This window comes from Panthera tigris, chromosome A1 (genome assembly GCF_018350195.1).
Source record: "Panthera tigris isolate Pti1 chromosome A1, P.tigris_Pti1_mat1.1, whole genome shotgun sequence".
Lineage (NCBI taxonomy): Eukaryota > Metazoa > Chordata > Mammalia > Carnivora > Felidae > Panthera > Panthera tigris.
This window is the reverse complement of record NC_056660.1, coordinates 10226137-10240807: the sequence shown is the minus strand read 5'-3', so window position 1 is coordinate 10240807 and position 14671 is coordinate 10226137. Positions and strand designations below refer to the sequence as shown.

The 14671-nt window shown below is 46.3% G+C and overlaps 1 protein-coding gene across 3 annotated transcripts in view; it reads right to left on the bottom strand.

Moving 5' to 3' along the window:
* Window positions 1-14671, bottom strand: part of B3GLCT (beta 3-glucosyltransferase) — a 118963-nt gene that overhangs the window by 78491 nt on the left and 25801 nt on the right. For all 3 annotated transcript variants that reach the window (XM_042994843.1, XM_042994782.1, XM_042994727.1), the window contains exons 3-4: window positions 13713-13752; window positions 7591-7700 (exon numbers count right to left, since the gene is read on the bottom strand). In XM_042994843.1, the coding sequence (XP_042850777.1) occupies window positions 7591-7700; window positions 13713-13752 (150 nt within the window). The remainder of the gene's footprint in view (window positions 1-7590; window positions 7701-13712; window positions 13753-14671) is intronic.

Here is a 14671-nt window from a genome sequence, read left to right as displayed (position 1 = left end):
GTCTTCAAAGCAGTGTCTGAATCTTCGTTTTACTAGAACCTACTAAAAACGCCATGATGATGCTTTGTATTCTGTCCTTTATTGTTTCCAATCTAATCTTATTTTGGAAATTCCTTTGGAGAACAATACTGGTTTCTGTAACTTTAGGCAAGTGTTAACACCTAAGGCTTCTGAGGCTACTGTAAAAATGATCATGGTCCAGGATCCCCTGGGTTTCCTGGATCCCAGGTCCCAGAAGGGAAAAGACGACTTTCAGAGGACCGCCTCTCCACCAAAACATAAACACAAGGTACTCCCAGAGTGTCTTCATCAGAGGCTAGGATATGTTCCCACTTCAAGTAACAAATGTGTGTGTGTGTGTGTGTGTGTGTGTGTGCGCGCGCACACACCCACAAGTATTTTCACACAAATGTCCATTCAAAAAGGAAGTTTCTTAGGTTCAAAAAACAGAAGTCAAATCATAACACACACACAACACAGATGCTATGCACATAGTAGGCATTTAACAGGAAATACTGGTTTCGTCTCCTGATTAAGAGATTTCCTGATTAATTAACTTCCCGATTCACAGACTGTTGCACAGACTCTCCGTATGGGTTTCTGTCAGCCTCACCTCCACGAGCTTTTTGACTGTGCACCTCTTTAAAGAGCCAATCTTTGGGTAACTTCACATTATCCTTCCATCTGTAATGCAGGGAGGAAAAAAAAAATCTAAGGAAAGAAAAGAGCACTTCTTCAAAGTCTGTACCCTCGTATCTACAGATCTGCATTTAGGAACCCCCTATTCAACCACATCCCCCTTCTCACTGACTTTATTTCCAATCTAAAAAGACCACTCGCTACACGTCTCCCTGTGAACACATCTTTACGCATCACCCAAACTGCTCCAAAAATCCCAGCTGCCACCTGGCATCTTAAAAGTAAGCCTTCCTGGGGCGCCAGCGAGGCTCAGTGGGTAAAGCGTCCCACGTTGGCTCAGGTCATGATCTCGTGGTGCGGGGGGAGGGAGCCTCACGTCGGGCTCTGCGCTGACAGTGAGGAGCCTGCTTCAGAGTCTCTCTTTCTCCCTCTCTCTCTGCCTCTCCCCCACTCACGCTTTTTTTTCCTCTCTCTCGCTCTCAAAATAAATACACTTTAAAAATAATAATACTAAAAGTAAGCCTTCCTGACAAGTTGTCTTTGTCTTCCAGTTCCAGCTTCCATGCTCTGCACGGACATCCCTCCGGCTCACTTTCCCCTTTCTCACTTTCCTCTCACGTGACTGGACACACCTTCCATCTTTGTCCTCTCAGGCTTCACGTGTACAAGGAAAACATTATTAACGTGTGCTTTTTACATACTGCTCTACGGCTTTGATGGCCTCAAACGGGCACCATCGTTCGAAAGGGCCCTGCGTATTGTCTAGAGATGTCCTGTTACATTCGTAAGTACCCAATACAACCACAGATGTCCAATTAATAGTTGTCAGATATTTTTAAATGCTTATCTTGGACTTCTCTTACCTACTTAATGATATAGTCGTTTCTACCACGAAACAGGTACCATCTACCTCGTGAGTGCCGCAAAGAGCTAGCGTACCTTCTCGAACCCTTCACTCCGCGGCAATCAAGAACGGCACTCTGCTCAGAGACGAGCACTTGGTGAAGTCTGCAGTCTCAGCGATTAGGAGAAACACATAGCTATAAACCACAGAGCCATGATAAGCTGCATCGTAAGCGTCAACACTGGAGACGGGAATGATAACCCACGACGACTCGAATTATTTTAGCCGCAACCTCCCAAACAGCACTAAGTTTCAGACGGAAAGTCAGTTTAGGCTCCTGGTTTTATATTCACATTTAGATGAATGAAAAATGTTTGTGTTTTTAATAAGACCTCATTTTAGCCCCTTGAGGCAAAGCAGGCGCAGGTAATGACTTGCCAAAGCAAAGAGAACAGCTAGAAGCAGATGCATAATCACAGAAACCATTAAATTTTTGCACCTTAATTTTTGGCAGATTTTGCAGTCAAGTGCAACCTGACAAGAGTAATGAATAAACAGCAGTTCTAGACATCTGGTAGTGTGGGAGGAATAGATATTTTGGGCTATCAGATAAATATTCAAATGATAAAACTTACTGTTGATCCCTCCCTCGGCAAGCAACTTTTGTGAATGCTCATGGTGGGCAAATCTCTGGGGAACCTGAACACTGCACGGTCCAGATCCCAAGTGACACGAGGGCCCCAGACATGCTGTTCAGTTAGAGGCACGGCGCACGCCTGCCAAACCGTGGGACTGACCCCTCCACGAAGGAGCGAGCAAGCTCCCCATCACAGTGCTGGGGAGGTCCTGACAACCTCTGTCTTAGACTCTCCTTTTCTCCCCTCCCATGGCTGATGAATTAGCTGTCAATTCTTTCTCAAGAATATGTCAATTTCGAAGAACAAGTCCCAGATCAATTTTAAGCAGGGAACCATACCTGCCTCTTAAAGGGGCTTTGCCCCACCCCCCCCCCCCCCCCGTGATTTGTGCATCTCAACATTTAATTCTCTGAATTTAACCTTATTGCTCAGTGTTCATGTAGTTCTAGATCAGGCGAGCTCGCCATTGCCCCAAGTATTGTCTGTAGACCCTATGTTAGCTGTCAACAAGTCTTTGGATCTTTAAAATTCACCTTTTAATCACATACGTGGCATAAAAAAAAAAAAAAAAAAAAAAAACCCTATAAGGAGAAAAAATGAACCAATATCAGGTCCGGTTGCAGACTCTAAAATCTTTCTGGCCATTTCAGCTACGAAAAGGCTGGATCTTAGGAGCAAACTAAATCCAAGTGTTAAAAGTTTTGTCAAAACTACCTCAGTATTCGTAGCTGACTTCCATCCTAGGAAAGAGTTTCAGAATAAGAAAAATAGACTACCTTACAATTAAAGGGAAGCTTCTTTATTGCTTTAGTCTAGACTCCATTTATTATCACAGAAATTAAATGCTGGAAAAGAAGGGTTTGCTTAATGATGTTGCTTAATTACGGGTCTTTAAACGTAAAACCAACATTGCCACCTAGTGGCAATCGAAGGCACCTACTAAACATGTCTAAACTGCAAACTGTAAACGTAAAGGACAATAAAAATTAAGTATAAGCAAACTGAAAACACAAGCATAAATTAAAGTGCTAGAAGAGGTATATACTTCAGTGAAATGGAACTGCTTTCTAAGCTTTAAAAGCTGAGAAAAACGTATCCGTGAAAATAACCGTTCCTAACACTGTCGGTGTGTGGCATTACGCTAGGTGCCGCAGGGGGAGACAAGAAGAGGTACAGAGGTCTTGCCTCCCTCCAGATTCTGAAGGCAGGACAGATGCCCGAGAGGAGAAAGGGCACTGCGGGGGAGCCCATGCGGAATACCAAAAGAGCACCCCAGAAAGTAGTGCCCGTGGATGAAAACAGCCGTCATGGTAGACCAAGGTTACCAGAGAAGACACGGAGGAGAGGCTGTCAAAGTAACAATAATAATATTCCGCCTTAAAAAGGAGGCAGGGGCACCCGGGGGGCTCAGTCGGTCGAGCACCTGACTCCTGATTTTGGCTCAGTTCGTGATCTCACAGTCGTGAGGTCAAGCCCCGAGTCGGGCTCCGCACCAAGCGTGGAGCCTGCAACTTAAAAGGGAGGAGGCCCTGTCACAGGCTACAACATGGATGAACCTCTTGACAACATTACCACATTAAGTACAATAAGCCGGTAAAAAAAAAAAAAAAAAAAAGACAAATACTGGAAGATGCCACTTATAGGAGGTACATAGAGCAGTCAGATTCACAGAGACAAAGCGGAAGTAGGTGGTTGCCAAGAGGTGAGGGAAAAGGAAATGTACAATTGTTGTTTAACGGGTATGAAGTCTCCGTTGGAAAGACAAAAGTTCTGGAAGTTGGTTACACAACGTGAATGCACTTTACAGTACTTAAAAACGTTTGCGGGCAAATTTTATGTTATTTTTTTTTCTTACCACAATGAAGAATAACAATAACAACAGCGTCTGCGCCGGCAAAGCACTCTGGGTGTGGATGCCTCCCTCGAGGTAAGTGCGCAGGCAGGACAGGCGCACAAGACGAACCGAGTGAAATGGACGTTTTGAGACCCTCTCTTACAAGCTCTGTCTTGGGAACAGGGTAGTATTGATCGCTGTTTGAAAGGCTATTCCTTCAGGTTCCCTGACATCAGACAACGCACCTTCTGTGTTTCACGCACTCCTTCTGTCTCCCCAGAAACTGCTCCCACTCTGCCAGGCCCCCAGATCCTGGTTCTTCCCAGGCTCCCACTGCTCCCCTGAAAGCAGCACCTTCGGGCTTTCAGCTACTACCTGGGTACGTTCCCGATTCCAAATCCACCACCTTCGGGTCAAAGGTTTCTCCTGAGTTTAAAGCGAACAAAATCCAGGCTCGGGCAGCTGACACCTCCACCTGAGACTTCATCTATAGCAACCGGAAGTCATCTGCACCCTGCAAACCTGCCAATCCCATCCGCCACCTCAGATGGTAGCCCCGTCCCTCCACACCAGACCTAGCGGGGCACTGGTCCTGACGCCTCCTGAGGCCTTCGCCCAAACTCCCCGGGTGTGGCTTCAAATCACCCCCGACTGCCCCCACTCCCCCCAGCTCCACTCCTCACCCCCGGCCCGGCACTTCCCAAACTGCCTGTGACAAAGCACCAGCAGCGGTCTACACCCCCATTTCGGGCCACGTTAGCTTGGATGGGTCCAAGGACCTTAGATTATTAGGCTCCTTGCCCCGGTCTTGGGTCTGCTCAGCTGCCTTCCTCACAACCACCAGAGTGACGGCTTTAAACCAGAGTGACGGCTTTAAACCTAATGGCTCTCCCTACCAGTCATGTTTGCCCCGGGGGGGGTGCTTTCAGTAACAGTGACTGCGGGCTCCTCCCGAGTGTACTGCCATGTCTTGGATCTCTGAGAAACACTTCTCAAATGCCCAGAGGGCATCCTGAGAGGTCCTGAGAAAGGTCTGGGTCCTTAACAGGACACACAGCTCCTCTGTGGTCAGGTCCCTACCTGACCTTCCAGGTTGGCACCCACACTGCCCACCTCCTGCACAACACGCTGCTGCCTTGACCTGGCTGTCGACAGAGAAAGCCTCCCGGCTCCCTCTCCCCCTCCTTAACCACACTAGTACCTAATTTTTCATTTACCTGTTTTTACCATGCTGTGGTAAGAACACTTAACACGGGCTCTGGGCTCTTACAACTCTTAAGCGTAGGACGGAGTACTGCCAGCTGTAGGCACGATGCTGGAATGCGAGTCCTTGATGTGTAAACAAAATCCTGACTTTAGCGGAGATGTCACTTTGTCTCTTCTTCCTTTTAGTGATTAGAGCTCCTTGAGTTCTGAGTGGATCCAAAGGCCACCGACTAGATATTACCCTTTCCAGCCTCAGTGTGCCATGTGATTATGTCCTGGACAACGGTATGCAGGGGAAATGATGTGTACAACTTCACGGTCACATCCCTAAAAGGAAACCGGTTGTCCTCCACACCCTGGAATGTGAATGTAGTGGGGGTAAACCAGTTCCAACCATGCCAGGGAGGACAAGACACCTCAGCCCCATGGGAAAATAAGAAAACAGAAGGAATCTGGAGCTGAGCTGAGCTGCCCACCCCCAGGCCACCCACTAACTCAACCATTCGTGAGGGGAAGTGCATCTCCACCTTCCTTAAGTCATGGCCATGTTGTCTGTGTTAAAGCAGTCCAGTGAATTTTCTTCTTCTTTTCCACATGGTCCCTCAAAGACTCACTCACCCATGAGATCACATTTCCCTAGCCCCAACTCAGACTCAATTTCTTTTTACTCATTTCCCTACACTCTAGTTTCACTGGGAGAGGTCACATAGCTATTTTAGTTAATAGGAGAGGGGTTTTGACCACTATCAATTTAAGAATTAACAAAAAAATGTTCAAATGGGTAACATAATCTACTTAAAGTAAGTTTTAATCTTAATTTGTTCAATTTCCTCTGGATTCGATTCAACTGCCATATGTTGACCTGCCCTCTAGGTTTAAGGTGCGACGGAGGAAGCAAAAGCCGAGTCACCCGGAGTAAATGGGGGAGACACAGAATCTAAACCACATGACTCTGCCTCTGTAAGAGGGAAGGTATTTCTGAGAGCAAGGACACCTACGGGCACGTAGGGATACACATGCTCTTAATTCATATATGAGTAAGCCACACATAACTCTGTCCTGATGTCATCACTGCTTCCACGATTTGGGGTAACTGCCAAGGCCCGACTGAGCAAAATTCCATTAACGCCTGCCTGGACCCAAGTGAGGGATTATTCAGGCTACCGATTCCCCATCCTCCCCGCCACAGCCTTGGCTTAGCAGCTCCACTAGTGCCTTTACCAGAGCGAACGGAAGACCAGTCGAGGTTGCCGCTCGTCTGCCTCTCTGATGAAATCAGACAAGGTTTAGTAGAAGAAAATCTTCAAAAGTTGGGTTTCCAGACAAGGAAGAATTTTAAACCCATCAAGCTGCTCCTAGAGCCAGTTACCAAAAAAAAAAAAAAAAAAAAAAAAATCTGCTTTTGGCACGTAAGTCTTTGTCTCCCTCGAGAAGGTACAATGCTCCAAGTAGGGAAACAAAGGACCCGTCCTCACGAGGATGCTGGGAGGTTGGATGACTTGTATATGTAAAGCATTTAAAGATTAAGCACAACTAAACCTTATTCTCAGCAGCGTCTCTGCCTTGAATCCCATTAAGGCTGCTAATTTTTCCATTGATATTTCCAATCCTTTATTTATCCCAGCACCCACCAACAGAAAGAAAGCACATTTCCCGTCAAAGCGATGCCGAGAGAGCTGAGGGATGGCATTTATCTACAGACAAGCACTTCTGTCTTGAAGGCCATGGTAATGCAGTGTGGCGAGTAGGCTTGGAGGAATTTTTTTTTTTTTTTTTGCTCGGCTAAAGAAGAAAGCACCTCTGTGGGAAGAGAAGAAGGTAGGTCTTCCTTTACTCAACCTGCCAGCATTACTCATAACAGCTTTAGATTCAGTTCATGCCTATTTTAAATATTATTAAAATGTACCTGCATGGGTCGATCTTTCTCTTCTTAATCCTTCTTGGATATTACATTACAAATCAACTCAAAGGCTCAATTAATGATATCCAATTAAAAAAAGAGATTAAGAGACTCACGGAGGAAACATCACACTAAGGTTAATGAAAATGTTACTTCAACATGAAAATTGCCTTAGAACCTGGTACTAAAATTTTGAACATTAATTATCTCTGCTATTTTAAGCCCTGCTTTTAAAATGTTACTCCTTCCCCCTCTTTTTCTCATACTATATGGCAAAATCACAACAGTCCTACACAATTACATAAGTCTCTTAAATTTAACAAAATCAGAAAAATTTAGAAGATGATGCTTGGAGCATTAGGAATTAACTAGGGCATTTTAAACACCAGTCAATATAAAATAGGCAAAACAAGTCAGACGAGTTATTTTCATCTGAATGAAACTGATTCTCTATAGATGGAGTACTTTGGAAAACACAAATGTATCAACAAAGAAGTAAGGAGCAGACATCCCAGCCATCGCTACCTACCTGTGTAAGATTTGCCGCTTGCTTTAAGATGCTTTGTTTTAACTGTTCTGCTCTCTTTGCATGAAAAGAATTACTTTGACTCTGGATGACAAATACAATTCCTTTTAAATCTAGAACCAAAGGAAAAAACAAATTTTTTTTCAGGTATTTATTTTTCAGCAACTGAAATAAACTTAAAAACAAGGCAAGCCTTCAGGCTATAAACTCTTAGGGGGGAAAAATCGATTTAAATGTAATCACAGTGACAAAATCTCTTTTTACAATGATCTCTGAAACATCCTCCCTTAGAAGTGAGCAGGTTAAAAAAAAAAAAAAAAAAAAAAAAAGAAGTGAGCAGGTAAATGAGTTCGCTGTCCTAGATCAAACCCGTGGTAACAAACCGTGAGTCCACACCTGCATCTGTCCAAAGAATGACTATGAACGTGAGAAAGTATGAGAATGTCTAGAACACTAGCCTCCCCAGCAGCTGAGAATCTTGTGTGCCACGAGCCTTCCAAAAATTTCCACATTATCCTCCATTGTACTGTTGCTGTTATGGGTTGAAGCGTGTCTCCCAAACCGCGTATGCTGGAGTCCTGATGCCCAGGACCTCAGAATGTGACCTTATTTGGACCCAGGTCTTCACAAAGGTAATCGAGGTAAAGTGAGGTCGTTAGTGGAGGTGCTCACCTGATCATATTTGGTGAAAAGAGAAAATGTGGACACAGACGCATGGAAGGAAGATGATATAAAGCCACAGGGAGAAGACAGCGATCTACAAGCCGAGGAGAAAGTTCCTCAGAACAAAGCAACCCCTGCCCTCCCCTTGATCGGAGACTTCTACCCTTTGAAACTGTGAGGCAGATTTCTGCTGTTTAAGCCACACAACTGGCGGTACCTCGATTCAGCAGCCCTCGCAGACGTACGTACTACCTCAAGAATATTCTGGATGACTCTTCAAGGTGACATTCACCAGTGGCTGCTTCTGTCCCATGAGCTCACAAGAGCTTGCAAATAAATACCTCAATAATCTCTACCCTGCTTCCCGAGGCACCTAGCCCGAATGAAGTGTTATCTCCAGGAAAACAGCCACAATTCCACAGCAGCAGGGTGTTAGCAAGAAGCGTGGCATAAAAGTCCGTCTCCAACAACACTGGAAATATTTGCCAGCCGTCTAGAGACTCACCTCAGGGCGGCCAACTTTCTTGCAATGGCTAGCAAAGTAGGAAACCTCGCACGCTAGGCCCACCTGACCGGGGACGACTATCGGAGGTCTTGCCAGTGAAGAGTGTTGCTCAGTCCCCACGGCAGAGAAGCACATGAGGTTCTGAGCTTGCAATAAAGCAACACATAGAAACGGCCATCGTGTGTTGGCAGAAGGCAGACTTCACGTAAACTGCTGCCTCCAGCCAGGTTTACAGCAACGAACGTGGTGACCTGACCCCCGCCATGTGCCTTTCCCTTTAACAGCTCGACTCAGGGACATAATCTGGTTTTAATTTTATTCCATTATATTTTATTGCTCTTCTGTTCAGTTCTATAGTTCCGCTCATTTATTCACTCACTCCGATATTCATACAACAAATAGCTCCACAATGAGCCATCTAGATCCTAAAAATAAGCCAAAATGCTCTTTGGTTAAGACTCAATAAAAAATTTAAAAAGGAAATGCTCAACAACCTACTGAATATGACCTAATTCTTTTCCTTTAGGAATTTATATACATATGAACATTCCACATACCTACCTCTATTTCAAATCAGCTTCTTGGCTCTATAAATAGGACACACAGATAAGCCTTAAACGGGTGTCTTATATTTCAACTGAAATGTAATTTTCAATCTACTACATCTGAAACATTAATGTAAGTGACATATCAAAAAAGGGGTGATCAAGGCTTGCTTTTGTTAAAAATGGAATAAACTTCAGAGAATGATTTTTGCAAAATTTAATAGAGCTGAAGATGCACATTCCCAATGACCCAGAAACTCCACTCCTACTAATCATCCTTGAGAAACTTGCATAGGTGTAAAAACAAGGATATAGGACAGGAGAGCTCACAGCAGGACGGTGTAAAAGGAAAAAGTTTGAGGCAACTCAAAACCCGCTAACAAGATACACAAATTAGAATACTATACAGCAATAAAAACTGCATCGATCCAGATGGATATTATAGATGAGTCGTATAGACTGAAAAAAAAAAAAAAAAAGCCACAAAGGCACAACTATATAAATCAATCGTTTGTGAAAAGATACACACAAACATACAGAAGATGGATATATACTATATGGATGCATATATATCATGTATGATGTAAAAATATAAAAGATTACATGAGAATGCTATAAACACCATATCAAGATAATAGTAAAAAAGCTTCAGCTGTGTTAGGAGTATCTTATTCCTTAAACTAGGTGGTAACTACCTAGATATCATTGTATTACTCTTTGTAGCTTCCTGTATGTTCACAATAATTCGTAACAGAGGTTTTAAAAGAGCAAATCCATCTGCCAAAACGTTAATCCTGCAGTAATCAACTCCTGCCATTTCTTCTACCAGATCAGCAAAACTCCCACTGTTCCCACAAAGACAACAGTTCCTCCATGTGGAGAAGAGGCTTTGCAAGAAGAAAAAAAGGGAGTTATTCCCCTCTGCTTATGCCCGAGTCGTGTGCTATGAGCTGTATTTGTTTTTTCTGCATCTAAGAAACCATCACCTTCCTTTTGCTCATGCCTTGATCACGCACGCTAGGTGCACTCACCCAGCAAACATCTCGAAGCCTGTGCTGAGTGCAAGGCTCTGGCACACAGAGGTGAGCAAGCACAGTCCCATCACATCCGGGCCTGAGTCTAGTGCAGGAGGCAGAAGGCAGCCATTCCAATATGGAGCCAAGTGCAAAACTGAGGGAGCACAGAGGGGGGACATGTGCAAGCAGAGCTCCTGGAAAGGGGCCTTTCCTGAGTTCCCTTTAAAATGCAGCAATTTTCAGAGCACCTGGGTGGCTCAGTCGGTTAACCATCCAACTTCAGCTCAAGTCATGATCTGACGGTTTCACGGGTTCAAGCCCCGTGTCAGGCTCTGTGCACTGACCATGTGGAAACTGCTTGGGATATTCTCTCTCTCTCTCTCTCTCTTTCTCTCTCTCTCTCTCTCCCCCTTCCCCCCTCCCGCCCCCACTTGCACTCTTTCTCAAAATAAGAAAATAATTTTTAAAAATGTTTTTAAATTTAAAATAAATAAATAAAATGCAGCGATTTTCTGCAGACTCGGGCACAGAGGGTAGCAGAGCAGTGGCAGAGAAGGAAGTGGGGTTATCACAGAGCCCACGGCCCGCCTTATCTCTGCAGCATCAGGAGTAGGTGAATCTGTCAAGCATTTCTGAGAAAAAGATGAAGGGAACAGTCCACGATAAAGTTAGAGAGGGAAGCTGGGTCTAGAGAGGGAGGCTGGCTCAGCCAGATCTGAGCATGAAGGACAAGTGCCACACTAAGAGGGTGGAGCTAGAGATTAGCAGCTTTCGAACTGGGGAAGGGCCACGGAGCCATCCGGGATCCCAGAGAAGAAGGGACAGGGACACTGTGTCCTGGGGATGCCCCAAGAAGGGATGGGAGGACCTTCCCGACAGAGGGGACAGCAAGGGGAATTATGGCCCTGAACACAGTAACGGGTATGGCTAGGAAGTCGGATGCACATGGGGCAGTTACTAGCAAGGAGACAAAAAAGTAAGGGTCTACCCAACCCAGTTCCTAAAGCCCTGTTAATAATGAATGACAGAAAATCAATCACACGCCATTCAGCCCCACCTCCATTCCAGGAAAAACAAGCAAACAAACAAACAAACAAACAGGCTAGCACAGTTAGGTGCTGAAAATCACTTGTACGCTTAATTTACTGATGTTCTTTACAGCAGCTGCAAGAACTATTTTGCTGACAGAGATCCTAAGCCCCCCAAACTGGGTCACATTCTGGCTAAGTCCAGACCCCAGGGCCCACCTTGGCCGCCGTCTTCTCTTCCTGTGCTGCCCCCACTCTCTGACTCCTGAGCTCCCACTGCCCAGTCAGTGGAGCTAAGTAAGACAATCCTACTAGTTCCTCATCACTTCCCTTGAACTACTCTGAACTCACTGCCATCTGCCATCAGCAAACACCGTCACAACTCAAGACGGACTGCCCTTGCTCTCCTCCAGGAAGGCAGAAGAAACGGGTTGCCCACTAAGTGCCTGACAATAATGAGGGGCATAGTGGTCTAGAAAGGAAGAAAAGGAAGTCAGTCAAGGCTAGGAAATGACCATTGCGGTTCTGAGACCAAGGGTGAGCTGCAGAGCATTAAGGAAAGGTGACAGAACCAAGGAGGTGGTCAGAGAAGATCCCTGAGGGAGAAACATTCTTCAAAGAAAAAGCAAACGAATGTTCTCTATTCTTCAGCTGCTGAGCACCTATCACGTGCCAACCGCTCTACGAATAGCCAGTCTTTCCTGGTCAGACGTCATCTAGAAACACGGATTTCATCGTGACAGGAAATAGCGTGGGGTTCTTCTGATAAAAGCAAAAGCGCTAGAGACCTTAAATACACACGCACACACACACACACACGTGCAGAGCCACTCCAATTGTGTTTTACTTGGTGAGAACAACATTCGCCCATGAATCTACTGACGAGGCAGTGAGCCCAAACAGAAAGCAGGCCTCCTTGCCCTGGGAGGAGGCCCTGGGAGTCGGCCGCGACTCTGATCCTTCTGGGAGGGCTGCTTTTATAGGCCCCCCACCCGGGGCCTGCAGACCCATGTTAACCCTGTGGGCAAATAAGCCTCCTGGGTCTTGTTCGGACATGCTGATACCAAGGTACGTATCACTAGATTTGACCACTTGTCAGAGCAAGGATGTTGACTTACTTTTCCAGGCAACTTCCCCTTGGCACTTTCAAGCCCATGTTCCAGACTAGCATCATTAGTTCATTTAATAACCATTTTCTATAAGGAGCCCTATCAGCTCCCATAGAATAAACCAATGCCCAACCCACAAGGGTTGACAGCTGACAGAACATCTCCACGTGGGGAGGAGTGGCTGAGCCATACAGGGTGTCGTGATACAAAGAAGAAAAGGCAATGACCCAACGTCGCTCCTTAAATACGCAGTCTCAGAGCGGAAGTCTCCGACCCATGCCCCCGTGGTCCCCTGCATGCCCGGGCCCCAGTACAGGCCATCCTGCCCCTTCCACCCAGGGAGCCTCTCCTGCCATCTAGACCCTGCAGAGCCCAGCCCCACACAAGGCAGGCCTAGAGAGGAAAGTGTACCCTTCCCCTCCTGTCCAAGGCCCACCTTGTGGGTCTCCATGGCCTACCCTAGGATGACTGACGTCGACAAAGTTCACACCCTTTGGGAAGAGACCCAACATGCAGACATCAGTCTTATGCTCTCACACTGAGGCATATTTCTCACAGCTGAAGAAGAAGAAGAAGAAGAAGAAGAAGAAGAAGAAGAAGAAGAAGGAGGAGGAGGAGGAGGAGGAGGAGGAGGAGGAGGAGGAGGAGGAGGAGAAGGAGGAGGAGGGAGAAGAAGAAGAAGGAGAAACTGATGTCGTGGTTACATTTCTGAAGATGCTTACAATATCCTGAAAGGGAGGACAAAATAGGGTGAACACGGGCCGGGATGGAAGTGTAGGGGTGTCCACAAAGTCACAAGTCGCTGCTTCTGCGCCAGGGTTCTCGGGATGGGTTTGACAGAAGTGATTGGCAAGCTAACCTGTAGGGGAAACAGTGTCTGCCCGTCAACAAGTGACTCTGGCTCCAGGCCGAGGTCAGCGGGCCTCTCACATCAGACACTGCGCCCTGCTCACCTCCGCGGCCCCCACAGCCGCCACCACGCATAGCCGTCTGCCCTCATTGGAAACTCACCAAATGGTGGCCAAGGACATCAAATCTAACATACGAGTTGTCGTTTCCAATACAAATCACGAGCCACTATGTCAATCTGAAAAGTGTTCTCCCCGTGTCTTCGGGAGAGACCAGAACATTTGCACAGCGATCTTCACCTCATAAATAAAATCAGAAGGAGAAATTCACTTCACTGAAATATAATTTATAAGAAACGTACCTGGGCACACACTCGTAAGTTAAAAAAAAAAAAAAAAGTCATTACTTACCTACGTCACTCTTCCTTGAGATACCACCTTTCTCCAAATTCTGTATTTTAGACAAAAGAGAAGGAGGTAAGTCAGGTTAAGTCTCGTCGTATACCATAGCTAGCAAAACACCAAACACATATGAACGGCACGCAGCAACATTTGGGGACGACGCGGACGACGAGAGCTTGACAATGCTCCCTAATGAAACAGACGAAAACTTAGGAGGGAGGGAACAGCAACGACGTACTTCTGCCTCCTGGTGGGAGCCTCCTACGGGGCTACCCCTTTCCTACGTGATTTTGGGCAAGTCACTGGGCCTCTCGCCTCCTGTATCAAATGGAGCTAACACTTAACTGGGTCCCACTGGTCTTGGGAGAGTTCACTTAAAACCCCGTAAAGTCAAAAGCATGGCAAACCGAACGGAGACCGTATCGATGCCGCGAGTGTGTGTTTCCCATGAAGAGGACCTCCACTAACTATGGTACTTATCATCTCGTGGGCTCAGACATACTGTCATCCAGAACATCACCGCCATGTTCTCTCCCACCTGAGGAGGAGCACCGGGGGCCTAAGCAAGGCCCCAGGAGGCACTCAGCCTTTGGTTCATGAGACTTCAGGAGCACGGAAGGGGCTTCTTAGAGAAGAGCTCTGGACATGGAAATCTGGACGTGAGCAAAGAAATACCTGTTCCCAATCCCGGGTAGATCAGGGGAGGGGTTCCTGAAAGATTTCTCTGGTGGGGCTCCTGGGTGGCTCAGTCGGTTAAGTGTCGGACTCTTGATTTCAGCTCAGGTCATGATCTCATGGCTCATGAAATGGAGCCCCACATCAGGCTCCGCGCTGACGGCGGGGAGCATGCTTGGGATTCTTTCTCCCACTCTCTCTGCCCCTCCCCTGCTCCCCCAACACACACACACACACACACACACACACACACACACACACACACTCTCTCTCTCTCTCTCTCTCTCTCTCTC